Here is a 15,592-nt window from a genome sequence, read left to right as displayed (position 1 = left end):
ATAATCCATGCTTTAAATGTGATACACAGAAGTTAGACAAAGCCATCATACTGAATTATAAATGCATGATTACCTTTCCTCTAATCATGATATTTTTATACATTTATAAATAACATGAAAGGAATATATGACGGATCTGAGAAAAATATAAATGACAGAAAACAAACAAAACCCCACAAATTTTTATTCATGAGACTAATGGGATACAAAATAAATGTACTTTGGTTAATCAGATTGAGATTCAAGTTCAACAGAGTTGATAATCCAATAACAAATCCATTTGAAACTATTGTATATTTTGAAAAGTTACTGTACCTTTTGCTTCTATAGAGGAAACATCATCACTACTGGAAGACAAAACGATTGGTATGTCAGTAATATATGTTTACATTTTGCCATATTCTGTTACTACAACCAACAAGTGACCAGTCTACAACATGGTATTTAATAAGAAATATTTTTAAGTGTAAACCCAAAAATCAAAATGAAAAATAACTAGCTAAATACCCTGAAAATCTGAAGAGTAATTCTGATGTAGGGCTTGATCCTACACACCCTCACAGAATAGTTTAGCCTCCTCTGGGCTGCAAAACTTTGTTCTAATTCTGGTCGTGGGCTTGGTGTCAGGTGGCTGGGTAGTGTTTAGTGCCCTGTGACATAAGATTCGATGATCTGGTGGTCCCGTAATGACTCTGTGCGTAGTCTCACTGGAGAAATGCTTTCATAAGTAAAGTCTATTCTTGTGAGAAAGGATTTGCAGGATCAGACATAAAGACAGTAGAAAGAACAACTAGTTTAGGTGTTGACTATTATGAAGAGAAAAAAGTATAAAGGACAAGTATTAAGTAACCCAATCCATGTCAAAAATACTTCAGTGCTTTAATAATAACTTTCATAGTATAAAATTTTTCTTTAAAAATTTATTTTTACTGAAACATTTTGAATCTGCGTACAAAATGGCAGAATGTGGCTATCTTATAATATAATCAGAAAAGCCAAGTCAGAACACAATGTCATTATTTGTTGGGGTATCCAAAGGACAGCAAATGTATTATAAAAACTAAGATCCCCAATCCTGCAAACACTCAAACACATGTTTAATCTTAAGCACGAGTACGCCCATTAACTTCAACAGAACGACTCACTTACCTTCAATTAAACTATTTAAGCATGAGCACAAGAGTCTGCAGGTCCAGGGTTTAAGACACATGAGCAACTTTATGCATGTGAGTAGACTCACTAAACTCATTTTAAGTACTCTCACATATAAAGTTAGAGAGACAAGGTGGCTGAGGTAATATCTTTTATTGGACCAACTTCTCTTGGTAAAAGAGACAAGCTTTCAAGCTTACACAGAGATATTATCTCACCAACCTTGTCTCTCTAATATCCTGGAACCAACATGGCTACAACACTGCAAACAACATATCAAGCTATTCATATGCATGAGTGTTTGCAGTATCAGAGTCTAAAGCTATGTTACCTTTTCAATGCTTTATTTGGTATCCATATTTCTACATCCAAGTAAGTTCAAAATACATTAAAATCACATGAAATGTAATGAAATGATGAAGACCATTTAAAAGTACAAACATTTTTGAAGTGTTTGTTTCAAGCTCCTTAAAAGAAGAACAAGTAGCACTTCCCCATTATGCAACTCAATGCACTATAGTCCTGACTTTCAATGTGTATCCTATCAAAAACCTGGGGTGAAATTCTGGCCCCACTGAAATTAGTGGCAAAACTCTCACAAGGCCTCTCTTTTGCTCAGACTTCCAATTATATGAAAATACGTAATATGGACGTATTAGATGAGGATAAAAACTCAATTTTATGTGTAACCTAAGAAACCAAGGCAAAAAAATTTTTAAGTGACTAGTGATGTAAAGTGTCTGAATTTGTGTATGTTCAATCCAACATACCGCAGAAGGGCATGATTTTGCACTTTCTGAAAACCAGGACCATTTATGGTGTCTCAAGTTGAGTTGGGCCAGATCTCTGAAGATGAAAAGCCAGTGAATGAATCTATTGCGCAACACAGCGATTCAAAATGTAAGAAAATACAAGGCAATACTAATATCTGGCAACCCAGTGCCAAACTATATAATCATCATCAAATTCTCCTCCCAGTAACACTAGTACAATGCTCCTAATACCACTGTGAGGAAAACCTTTCATCTAGGCATAACATTCTGGCATAAACTAAATCCTCACTGTAATCAGACAGATTGATGGTCTGAAGTTCATTTTTATTCTCTTTTTCTTTATACTTACCACATTTTCTTTCCTTTAATTTCAACCACTAATTAGATCTTCTTGATCTATTACACATTATCAAAACAACAGGTGTTTTAATTTCCATATTCACACCTAATTAACTTGACAATCTGCCTTTTTCCTATTGTTTTCTTATACTATTCATCAATAACATATGAATTATCATTAACACTATTTAACACCTTGTTCATAAACCTACTCTACTGTATAATTTCTTTTCATTAATGCCTTGTATCACTTCAGTCCAAGCTACGTTAGTATCTCTTCCTCAGTTTCTGGAGTGGTAAGGAAATAAAGGAAGGGAAGGCAATATAAAGAGAGGCTTGATGTCTTGAACTGTTGTTTCCTTTGATAGCACTTACCTAAGTTTTGTAATGTGGTGCCATTTTATTTTTGTCTTTTTATAATCACTGCTTGCAACATAGCTCAGTAACAGAACTGGTCAATTTTTTAAATTTGAAAATAGCTTTGAAGAATGGCCTATTTTTCAAAAAGAAAATTTTCATGAAAAATTTGCATTTTGTTTGAAATTTTTCAGGTTTTGATTTTTCATTTTCCTTCTTTCCCCTTTCTCTTCCTGTTGCATTCCTTATTCTATTTTTTCACTATAAATAAAAAATGGGGAGTAGAAGAAAAAGGGGGAAAAGAAGGAGAAAAATAGGTTGGGGGAAACAAGAAACCAAACCCACATTTTTTCAGGGAAAATGTCAAAACAAAGGATTTTTTAAAAATTGCAAAAAACAATTAATATTTTTGACCAGCTGTACCCTATATATTTAAAAGAGTAAGACACACAAAAGCAAACTGATGTATTAACACTATGAAAACAATACTGTACGGGGCACTGGTTTGTTCACAGTGTGCCTCACAGTGAATTCTGTGTTCAAATATCAGAGAAACATACAATCACACTGGCTCCCTTATAGATAGTGCTACAGCATGAAAAACTCTCTGATTATGCAAATTTAAGACTGAAAAACCTCAACAGTGTTCCGTTAATTCTGAGAGTCAGTGTTCAAACTGAAGTAGAGTATACACAGATTTCCCTGCCCCAATGTGTTCATTAAGCTCTCTGCGTTCTGCTAACCAATACCTGCCAGTGTTGATTTTTAGGCTTGGCTCATTAAGATATTTTGGAAGAACAATTGTGTTGCTTTTGTTATTTCACCAAATGACAAATATTATCAACAACTGTTAAGAAACCCCAAACTCACATGTGGGCCTGATTCCATGCTGCAAATCACAAGGAGCAAATCAATGAACAAGTGCTTGCACAAGGCTATCATGCCTGTGTGTGTGATTGGGATGTTTCAAGGTCCAAGCAGAGAGACTCCATTTATGGTGTACCCCAAAATTATCTATCACACATCAGTTTCTTACCCTCCAGACCCAGAGTACCTGCCCTGAAGCAGGGAAGTCTGAAACTCCTGCATTTCCCTCCACAACTGGTTGAGATAAACCAAATCTTCAGTTATAGGGGATCTGGTGAAGGATGTGTCCAATCCTTGCAGTTATTCTAAATACTTTTACAGCTACAGAGTCATCAATCTTATAGCTTTGCAAAGTTGTCTTAACAGCTGGTACTGGCCTTGGGATCCCCTTATAGCTTCAAAAGCAATTTGTCTAACTGTCAAATACACTTGACGGACCTTGACACAGGATTCCCTAACACTATAGACTTGGCAGCCTTGCTCAGCTCGTCTTGTGACATAGGTAGAGCCTTGTGAAACTATTTTTTTTTTATAAATTTTTGTTTTATTTTGGGGGGATTTTTTTTGTCCTTGTGTAACCCACACACCTCGTGAGTGTGGTGTTCTGTCCCATCTAGTGGCACCGAGACTACTTAAAAAGAGAGATAAAATGAGTCTGCTGTACAGCCTTAGCTAACAAGCATTGGCTTTTAGTTCATGAGGTAGATTCTCATGCACTAAGCTCCAGAGGTTCCAGGTTCAATCCTGCCTGCCAATGACTGGGGTCTGTCGGTGTTACACTTATGTTTTACTCATTTTATCCACTCAGGAACTCGCCCTGCTGCGGGGTGACTTTTTTGCTTGTTTTCCTTTTATACGTTGTTTTTTGTTTTATTTAGTGTTACTGAATATTTGCAAAAAACATGGAGCTCTAGACATGGATGTACATCACAAAGCTTTCTTGGAATTTGTTTTTTAAGCTGCTATAGTTGGAAGATTAGCTTTCCAGCATTTGCGGTCTGATCCAATTCCTAGTAAAGTCAATGGGAGTTCCAAAACTCCCAACACAGTCAATATGAGTCTCTCCATTGACTTCAGGGGGAGTTGGATCAGGTCCTTGGTATATTTTTTTAAACTAAGTACTGATAAAGTAACTAGAGCTGGGTGGGAAATGGTTTTCTCAAGCTGTGAGAATGTTCTGGATTTTGAAAAAAATTTCTGTCACAATCAGAATGAAATGTCACAATCTCAAAAATTTTCACAAATCAATAGTCCAAAAATAAATTTCTGATCAGGTCAAATCAAAATGTTTCATTTCAGTTCTAACCTTTCTCTATTTTTAACCTTTTTTAAAAAAAATATAAATGTAAAATCAAAAGTCACTTCAAAGGAAAAAATGAAACTTTTCAAAAATGTCAAAACAATGTTTCAACAATTCCAAATGTTTGATACTCAATTTTTTTTAATCGGATGATTTGTCAAAACCAACCCTTTCCCAGAAACAGTTTTGGTTTCAATGAATTAGCATTTTCCTACAAAAAATGTTTCTGCTGAAAATTCCTTACTACCTGTAAAAGTAACCTCCTAAATATAACAGTCAAAGAGCTTTTTCAGGCACAAGAGCTATGCACAGACTTATATCTCAAGTTGCAGAGCACTATACCCCTTTTACTAATTATTCTACTTGAACTCTACTGGGAATCCATGCAAATCAACTACAGGAGAAGACAAAAAGCACAAATCCATGCAGCGCAACTAGAGGAGTCAGAAAGCATGAGACAATGGAAGGAATTAAGATTTTGGTTTCAAGGAGAAAGACCTCAAGGTAAAACTGGCCTGCCAAATTTGTTCCATCTTCTCCCTCGTGCGTCACTACCTTTTACTACCCTGCCCTTTATAGATATGCCCACTGAAAGCAATCAACATACTCTCTTCTTGTAATAATATCATGTGGTATGTGGGTAGGTTGAAACATCATTTTTTGCTGGATCAGTAATAAAACAATGCCAGTTTAGCTACCAAAAAACCCACCAACTCAATCCAGCTAATTTAAGAATATCACTACCAGTCATCCTATAATGTGTCAAGACAGAATTTACCTCTTATATGATTAAATTATTCCCAGCAGTAATAACATGAAATTTAAATATGTTGCTATATATCTGATTACTTGCAGGATCTATTTTTTATTAATTACACAAATGTGTTTAGATTACTTCCATGTTCCTTCTACACTCTTCACATACTAAAGAGGGATGACAGATTTAAAGCTGCTGATCACAAATATCTCAATCACAATATATAATTAATCAGACCAATTCTTAAACAATTTTTGTCTAAGTAAGGAGTAAAAATCAGGCTCTTGTAATTAAGTTACACATATCCCTTAATGTTGTAGAGATAAGATTAAAAATTAACAAGGTCTGTTAATGTACAACCAGATAGTACAATATGCCGTTATGCCACTTTCTGTTTGCAGCCAATTTTGGTATATGCCAGTTACTATTTATAGTTATTGGTAGGCATTAAAAACAGTGCATCACTATATATACAATTGCTAGCTGTTCCTTCTCAATTGTAACCTGTCTTCTCAAAAAAACAAATGTAGGCTTCTTCCAGTCATTGGGGTTTTTGGAAAATTGCATCAACATACAAAATGTAATCCTTATTACTCAAAGCATGCCTCATACATATATGTATGATATGCCTCTGTAATGCAAATGTGTGCAATATTTTGTGTTATACTCAGAGTGCAAGAAACTGAGAAACTAAAATGATGGACCAACTATTTTTAAGATAACTATAAGTAAAGAGAAGTTCAATTTGTGCTGAACTTATTAAAAATCCACATCCTATCCGATATAATCAATATCATAATGGATACCGATATCTTTAAAAAGCAAGGGACAATCTAAACCACAGGCTCTCCTCCTTCCTCAGTTACTGCTGCCAGGGACTTTCTGCTTTGTTGCAGTAGTCGTCCATGAAAGAGAATACTGTTTTCCAGGGGCCGTTTTTTTTTCTAAGTATTTAGACAGTGCAGTAGGAACCATACTTGCAATGCTGTCTTTTAATTGTTAGTTAAGAAGATAATCAAAATGCCACACTGTCACTAAAACAACTACTTTACTGGTGCAGAAAAAACAAAGACACAGTTCCTGAGAAGAGTGCAAAAAAGAGTGCTAGCCCAAGAGAGCAAAAAGCCTGAGGCAGCAGCTGGAATGGAGTATGCAATTCAGATTTTCAATTCAATTTTCCAAGGTATTACCATTGTTTAAAAAAACCACACTATTATTAATTATTATTATTATTAAATATTTGTTTATTGGTAGTAATAGCAGCTGTAGTAGTGAGCATTTATACAGCACCACAAAAAGAGGTGGTAACTGAAGCCACGGAAGGAGAGAAGGCTTTGGGAAAAAACAAAGGGAAAGAGAAGAAGGGGACTGAGAACAAAGCCTGGGCCTGTTAATTGCCGCAGATGTCTTTGACCCTTTTCAACCTGTGTTTAAGCCAAGGTATGGCTCGGAGATTGTGCACCACTGAAACCAGAACAATCTCCTTCCAGCAATGCACAAAGATGAGACACCCACATGACTCTTCCAGATCTGTTCGCTGACTTTAATACTTCTAGCCATGAGGTAGTGTTGATGCATTTGCAGATGTTGGCAAGGCTAAATGGAGTTGCTTTTAAGGAACTCTATTCATTTCTCTTTGCAACGACTGTTTTTACAAGATGACTGTTCATCAGCCTCAGGTACTCTCATTTATAGGGTTCAACAAAGGTCTATGTTGTCATCTCTCCATTCTACAGTTCACCCTAAGATGCTGCTGGGGAAAGAGTGAGATATTTAGGTTGCTGTATCCATCAATACACAGATGACACAGAGCTCCATGTGTCTCTCTTGTCAAAACCAGGCCATTTAGTAACTCAGCTTTCCCAGTGTCCAGTTGAGATGAGAGCACAAGCCTGTTCTGGAGAATTCAGGAAACATTTAGAGAAAATGGCAGATTTAATATTAATGTGTCGCTTCTACTATCACTGAAGTTCACAGTTCAGAAATTTTACTGGATTTTGAGCTGCTTTCGGACATCCAAATAATAATGGTAGTCCTGTTGGTTTTTTCCATTGACTTCATTTGCCAAGGAATTCCTCCTGGAACTAGCTAGCCATTATCTACCTAGCCACTAACACCCATGTTTTTGTCTCACAGAGATTGCATTATTGCAAAGCACTCTACAGAGGACTCCACATGAATAACATTTGGAAAATTCAGGTACTGCAGAATGCAGTTGCTTGCTTACTCAGAGGTGTTTCATGAAAAGAGATCATACCTATGCTCTGGATATTTCACTGGCTCCCAACTCATTTCTGGGTACAATTTAAAGTGTTGGTATTGACCTATGAGTCTTTTATGGTTTCATTCCTAAGTATCTAAAAGCCAATAGGACTTAGTTGCTTTAACTTGCAGCTGAGATCAACTGCGTATCATTTGCTGAAGATCCCTAGAATTACTAGCTTAAGTTGGTGACAGGGTATTCTCAACAGAGGGCCCTCAACTCTGTAATTCACTTCCCCCTTTGGTCTGGCAAAGCCCACATTTTTTAACCTGCCAGATCAACTGCAAGAATCACCTAATCACTCAAGGCTTTCCTGAGGAGAGTAGGTTAAGCAGGGGAAGACAGTCTTTTAATGTAATTTTTTGACATTTTCTTAATATAGATTACTATTGTTATTAATGTCATATAGTAAAGGTGTTTATGTTACGTGTCAGGTTAGCCACACAGAGACAGAGGCCAAATGGACACTAGCAACAACTTAACTGTAAAAAAAAGAAAAAAAAAAAAGGCACATTGTCTCCAGCACTAGGGAAAGATGTGCTGCAGTATTCTTCACACAAAACCACCCATTGACTAAACATTGTAATGCAATTTCAACTTTCCAACTCTCTCCCTTTTAATTTTTCTTTTCTGCATTTTAACAATTTTAAAAACAGAAAACTATTTTTTTCAAACTAACTTTAAATCTAAACAAATTTTGCTCTGTTACTCATCCCTAAATCATACTGTTTGTTTAACTATGCAGCCAGAACAGGTAACAAGGTGGTGACTAGTCTGCCTTTTGTTTGCAACAGCTTTCTCTGGGAGGTGTGGAACAGGTGAATCTTCTGCTCCTGGTACTGCATCTGCAATTTGTAGTTTGCTCAGTTTTGATTGCTGAATCAATGAACTGAGGAGATTGACGGTTTTGTTGAAAGCCCCACTGTCTATCTCAACAGTGTGTGATCTGGGTGTAATGCTTCCAGACCAGGCCCCAGCTCATGCCAAGACCCCAAGGCCTCACTGAACACTGACAAAGGCATAGCTGAAAACCAGTCTGGCTTAGCTGTGGGTTAATACAGTTAAAACAGATATTAGTGTTATAAGAATGTGTTTAGACTTTACGAAATCCTTGTAGGATGGTGCATGCATTAATCCTACTTATAATATCTGTATCCCACAGTATAAAGTTATATTGAGTGTCTGTATTGTAAACCTCTGTAACTGTGTAACTCACCAAACAGGAAACGAAGCATTAATTAAAGTAAAGTGCTCATGCTGCACACAAAATGGCCCACTGAAGGCTAATGAGACATTGCGTAGCATCAAAGGACAGAGACCTAGTCAATGGCATTCCTAACTCAGTTCAGGAAGCGGAGGCATGTGTATAAACTCATCCCAGCAGCTTGGCTTTTGAGGTGAACGGGATAAAGATCCATGACAAGGAGAAATGGGGTCTCTTTATGCTGTCTAGACTCTGAGGGCAAAGATTCCTAAACATAAGCAAGAGATCCCCATGCTGCTTGGCAGGGGTCAGCCCTAGGACATATAGAGCCGCTTATTATACAAGTTTGTATTACCTTTCAAAATCTGAGACTGCAACTCATTTGTGTGTATGTTTCCTGTTTTAATCCTGTAAACAACTCATTTCTTTTTCCTAGTTAATAAACTTTAGATTATTACAGGACTGGCTATAGGCATTGTAACTGGTTTGAGATATGAGTATAATTGATCTGGGATAAGTGACTGGTTCTTTCTGTTGATAAGGGTAGAAGTTTCCTGTCAGTTATCAATTTAAACGAACTCAATCCACAAAGATATCTGTAGAAGTTCTTATATGCCCATACATTTGCCAAGCACTCCTTTTAAAACTGTGCATATTCTTTTTCTGTTTGTAAGTGCACGAGAGCAGAATGCACCACCAAGGCCATAGCTACTGGAACCAGCACAAACCATTGAGAGTTTGTTTACATCGTAGAACATTAAAAGTAGAGCAGTTGAGATCACCTCTTTTACCTTTTTGAAGGAAGTCTCCTGATTTTGTACCCATAGCCAGGATGTATTGGACCTTAATATTTTATCAGAGGTTTTGTCACTGTAGAAAGATATTGCAGGTATCAGGCAAGATAATTTACCATCCCCAGCATGTACCTCAGTTCTGGTACATTCAATTCTCTAACTGCTTTTACTTTCTCAAGGGTAGACTAATTCCATCTTTGGTTACTGTCTGTCCCAAAAATTCAATTTGACATAGGTGGAAAACACACTTCTCTTTATTTAGCTTGAGTACAGACTCACTGATTAAGCTCAGAACTTTATTGAGGGTTTTGCTATGTTCTCCCATTGATGACCTGTATACTAAAATGTCATCCCTAAAAATGACAACCCCATTTATGTTCTTAAGCAGCTCTGCCATCTTTCTTTGCAAAATTTCAGGAGCGCTGGTAATCACAAAAGGTAATCTTTGAAAGCAAAATCTCCCAAACAGCATAATGAATGTAGTCAGTTTAGCACTCTCTTTGGCTAAAGAAATTTGCCAGAAACCACTTGAGGCATCTAGCTTGGAGAATACAGTAGCTCCTGCCACTTTAGGGAGGAATTCTTCTAGTACCGGGAGGATATATTTTTCTATCACTACTGATTCATTAAGTCTTTTATGATCCACACAGATTTGTATATTCCCATTTTAACTCATAACAGGTACTATCAGTGTATACTATGCAGTGGGCTCAGCAATTTTCTCATTTATATCATTCTTTTCCATTCTCTTTAACTAGTTTCTACTTTATGAAGTAATGGGATAGAAATTATGCAGGGCATATGTATGCTATATGGTTCAGCACTGTCTCTTAAGATGATTTCTACTGGATCTCCTTTTAAAAGTCCAATATCACCAAATATTCCATCAATTTCTTCCACTTTTCTCACTAGACCCATCATGGCAACCACACTAAGAGTATGCAAAAAGGAAAGGAGTATTTGTGGCACCTTAGAGACTAACAAATTTATTTAAGCATGAGCTTTCGTGAGCTACAGCTCACTTCACGATGAAGTGAGTTGTAGCTCACGAAAGCTTATGCTCAAATAAATTTGTTAGTCTCTAAGGTGCCACAAGTACTCCTTTCCTTTTTGTGGATAAAGACTAACATGGCTGCTACTCTGAAACCTGTCACTAAGAGTATGGAGATTGTCAGCCTCCAATACTCTAATCACATATACATTAAAATTAAAGCTTTTGTCTTTGTCTATTGTTTCTGAGGAAAATTGTCCAATGCAATTCAAAATACCTCTGGGGCTATTTAGGCCAGCATCTGCTCTTTTCAGCTCCATGACTGTAAGTCCCTTCTGATATGACTGTTACATCCGAATCTATTTGAAAATGAAGAGTCTTTCCACAAATATTCAGTTTCATCCTCCAGGCAGGCTCATTACACATGATTGATCCAAGACAAAATGGCTCTTGATTCACAAGGTATGTCTACACAGCACAGTGAGTCTCAAAGCCTGGGTTGACGGACTCAGGTTTCCAGACTCTCACTACAGCAGTAAAAACAGCTGTGCAGAAGTTCTGGATCAGGATGAAGCTTGGGCTCTGAAACCCACCCACCCTCTAGGCTTCAGCCCAAGCCCAAACATCTACGTGGGCAATTCTCAAACTGTGGGTCAGGACCTCAAAGTGGGTCATGACCCCATTTAATGGGGTTGCCAGGGCCAGCATTAGACTTGCTGGGACCCGGGGCTGAAGCTTCTACCTCCACCCGGGGTGGCGGGGTTTGGGCTGCAGCTCCCACTCTCCCCACCCAGGGCTGAGGGATTTGGGCTCTGCCACCCCCGCCCCTCTCCCCCGGGTCATGTAGTAACTTTGTTGTCAGAAGGGGGTTGCGGTGCAATAAGTTTGAGAACCCCTGATCTACCCAGCTATTTTTAGTGCCATAGCATGGGCCCTGCAAACCCAACTCTGTCAACCTGGGCTCTGAGACTCACTGATGCTCACCATGTAGATGTACCCTCAGCAGTCACTTCCCATACTCCCTTTATGTGGCAGACAGTGGCAAAATGCCCAGTTTTTCTGGATTTACAGCATTTGGCTGCTTTAGCAGAGCAATCACCTCTTGGACTGTGATCTTTTCCACATCTTGTGCATCTCGTCTGAAAAGCGTTAGATTTTGCCTAAGGCTTACCCCACATTGCTTTAAGAACTTATTACACTTTCTTTTTGCAACTGTGTTATATCTCCTATAGTGATTCTGTTTGTAAGTCACTTCCTCTAGGTTACTTTCTGGTGGCCACTGGTCTCTATTTTGATTTTTAATCATTTCCAGATGTCTTGCCATTTCTATTGCTGTGTGAAGGGTTAAATCTCTCTTCACTTACAGTTTCTCTGAAAGTCCCTGATCTAAAATGCCAATCACTGCTGTCTCTATCGTTCTCTTCGCTTTTTGTCTTCAAAGTCACAGTTCTCTGACATGCCATACAAGCCTCTCATAAAAGAATCCAGACTCCTCACATTTTTGGACATGCTGGTAGAAACATGCTCACTCATAAACCACATTACAGTGAGGTATAAAAAGCTCATAAACTTAGCCAGCAGCACAGCATAATTGTTCTTGTGGGTCTTCTCTCCAAAGGCAAAGGACTTAAAGATATGTTCAGCTTTCCTGCCCATGGCCATAGACTACAGAACTACATCGCACCTCTCCACTCTTCTCGTGGAGTTTAGTTGTGATGCGGAAACATGCAAATTGCTCCTTCCAATCAGGCCAGTCTGATGGTCTGTTGAAACTGAAGCTCTCTGGTGCATGGAACTTTGGCAGTTTGACAAAATTCTGCAGTGTCTATTGTTTGTCTTCTGACACCGTGTCAGGTTAGTCACGCAGAGGCAAAATGGACATTAGCAATAATAACTTTACTGTAAAAAAAGGATTGTAGACTGTCCTCAGCATTCTTCACACCACATCACTACACATTATAATGGAATTTAAACTTTCCATCACAACATGCAAGTAGATAACTCAGAAAAATAAATGGCAGGATCAATGTAAAATTTGATACATGAGTATTTTATTGAAAATGTGTCAATGCCCATAACATTGCAACTGGCCTCCAAGTCTTTTCTCAAAGGAACTCAGTAAAAACGTTCAAATAAGTACAAATAAACATTTTTATGTAATAAGCAGCTTTCAAACTTTAAACTCTAAGTTATTTCTGTAGTGGATATAAACAGGTAAATGAGGCTGTAGAATTGACTTTAGTTTTATCTTCACACTAAGCAGAAAAGTGCCAGAACATGGATTGCTGACACTTTCTGCTTGCACTTTTATTAGCAAAGAAGTTGCTGTTAGATAAATTCTGAGAGCCCAGAGAGGCTATATAGTCAGTGGTGGCCTTTCTCATCTCAAGATGCCACAAGACCCACTATTTTCATTCCCTTCCTGCCTCTCCTCTCTCATCCAGGCCTGTGTTTGGAATTCAGCGGATCAGGACTACTTCCTGCTACTTCTGCTTATCTGATGCGATGGGTACAAATAACCTGGGCAATAAATACTGGGCATTTAGCTACAAACATTAGTAGTTCCCCAGCAGCTCCTATACTTACCTTGATTCTTTAATACAAGGTAAAACTGTTTCTTCCTAGGACTCTCAAGGTGGTCAATGGGGTTTTCACATTTTGCTACCCATCAACTACTACTGACATACATTCGAGACTCTGAACATTGGTTTTACTAAATAAGATCTAATCTTCAATTGGAAAGTTTCCATTCTTTGCTTTTTTATTTTCTCCCCACCTCCTTTCAGTTGAACGGTAATAAGTACAGTAATATGCCCCAATGAAAAAGAAAAAGAAAAAAATTGAGATGCAACTTGATAATGGATTGTTACCCAAGACCAGCCATTTACTATCTAGAGGAAAAGGATTTTAAGACATAATTATTATGGGGCAACCTCATGTATCTCAGTGTGCGCAATAAATGAACCAGAGGATTGTTATTCTGAACCTGGCTGCTACTAGAACAGAAAGTGAAACCGTTTTGCAGATAAACTGTGTTTTAGGCTTTGCAGGCAAAGCCAAATGTTTATGCACTCATTTTCATGTTTTTTTCAAGAATTTTTCTGTGAATGTTTTCTTTAAATCAGAAAATGAAAAATAAATATTTAGATCAGAAACTTCATCCGGTTCTGCACCAAGTTTGTGCACTTCATCTCAGAAGATAAAGATGTGAATTTCTGAAAAAATTAACTTCGAGAAAATGAAGTAGAAGTGCCTGTCCCCGTCCCCCACCCCGTGTTATTATATCTAAGATCCATCGCTTTAGGATCTGAGCATCCATCTTGCAATAAGGAGTGTATCTGTCTCCTCTAGTAGGGAAGTGCAATTATCCCCATTTTACACATGGGAAACTGAGGGAAAGGGTATATTAAATGACCTGCCCAAAATCATAGGGGAAATCTTGGGCGGAGGAGGAGGCAGTTCCCTGTGGGATGCAAGCCGTGGCTATGGGCAGGCAGGCCGGGCCCAAGCGCAGTACCTGCCACCAGCCCCTTCCTTCCACTCGCGGTAGCCTCGAGCAGGGCTTGTCCATCTCTCCCTTGCAGGCTGGTACCCGAGACGGGTGGAGGCATCGCTCTGTCTCGAGGCCTCCACTTCCCCCTCCGCCAGCTTCCCGGGGTTGCAGTGGAACAGGGAGCTTGTCACCGTCCGCCCGGGCACCCCCCCCACCGGGAGCTCAGCGTGCGTGGCCTCCCCGGCCCGTGCCCTGCAATGGCGCCCTTTGTTGTCCCCGTGCGGCGGCCGCCCCCCCGCCCCATCCTATCCCGGCGGCCGCCCGGGCTTCCCGCGCACCAGCCCGACTCAGCCGCCTCCCCCTGCGGCAGAGGCCGCCCAGGCCCGGAGAGCGCGGCGCTTTGTCCCTGGTACCCAGGCTCCTGCCCCAGATTCCCGCGGCCGGGAGCAGCAGGGCTGCCCGTCCCCAGGCAGCCAGATGCGCCCCGCCACCGCCCCCCCCCCCCCCGCACGCCCAGCCCCAGGACCCCGCTGCACCGCGCGCCCTGGACCCCGCCCCACGCCCTGGACCCGCTGCACCGCGCGCCCTGGACCCCGCTGCAAGCCCAGGACCCCGCTGCACGCCCAGCCCCAGGACCCGCCTGCTCACCTGCCCTGCACATCCTGACACTCCTGGCCGCTCGTCATCGTGGCCTGGCCCGGGCAGCAGCGGGCGCGAACAGCTCGCCCAGGCTGTCGAGGCTGCAGCGACGGGCGCCGCGCGGCTGCACGCCTCAGCGCGGGAGAGGTGGGGGGAGGATGGGGAAAAAACAACAGAAGCCTCCGCTGGGGAAGCGGCCAGGTCCCCTACCGCGGGGAACGCGCCTGCGCCGCCGGGCTGCTGCTCCTGCGGCAGGGACCCGGCGCCTCCCGCCCGCAGCGCCGCGGGAGAAGGAAGAGCGGCTGCAGTCGGAGACTGGCCAGGGCCCCGGAGGCGGGGGAATCCCCGCAAAGGAGATGGCAGCACCAGCAGGAGGGAGCCGCTGAGCAGAAGCGCATCCACCGCCAAACGCAGGGCAGAGCCCAGTGTCACAGCTCCTGGTGCCCCATCGCCCCTGCGCTGTCCGGGGCAGGGAGCAGCCATCCCAGCAGGGCTGGCCAGCACCTACAGGGCTAGGACTCAACGAGTCAGGGTTCTGGTCCCGGCACTGCGTGCGGGGAGACCTCGGGCAAGTCGCCTCTCTTTGCTTCAGTTTCCCTATCTGTGGACTGGGTATAATGAGCCCAACCAACTTTGTAAAGCACATTGACATCTACTGATGAA

General features: G+C 40.6%; 1 protein-coding gene across 7 annotated transcripts in view; it reads right to left on the bottom strand.

Moving 5' to 3' along the window:
• LOC144270192 (caspase recruitment domain-containing protein 8-like) overlaps positions 1-15,198 on the bottom strand; it is a 39,388-nt gene extending 24,190 nt beyond the window's left edge. For 3 of the 7 annotated variants that reach the window (XM_077826500.1, XM_077826503.1, XM_077826501.1), the window contains exons 1-2: positions 14,939-15,195; positions 316-347 (exon numbers count right to left, since the gene is read on the bottom strand). In XM_077826500.1, coding sequence (XP_077682626.1) covers positions 316-347; positions 14,939-14,976 — 70 coding nt within the window. In that variant the 5' untranslated portion in view covers positions 14,977-15,195. Of the gene's footprint in view, positions 1-315; positions 348-14,938 lie in introns of all 7 variants that reach the window. The other 4 variants (XM_077826504.1, XM_077826505.1, XM_077826506.1 and 1 more) reach the window with 3 other exon arrangements.
• Between the last annotated feature and the right edge of the window lie 394 nt (positions 15,199-15,592).

The sequence above is a fragment of the Eretmochelys imbricata genome, chromosome 9 (assembly GCF_965152235.1).
Source record: "Eretmochelys imbricata isolate rEreImb1 chromosome 9, rEreImb1.hap1, whole genome shotgun sequence".
Lineage (NCBI taxonomy): Eukaryota > Metazoa > Chordata > Testudines > Cheloniidae > Eretmochelys > Eretmochelys imbricata.
The sequence above is the reverse complement of the archived record's forward strand: the minus strand, read 5'-3'. Positions and strand labels throughout refer to the sequence as shown.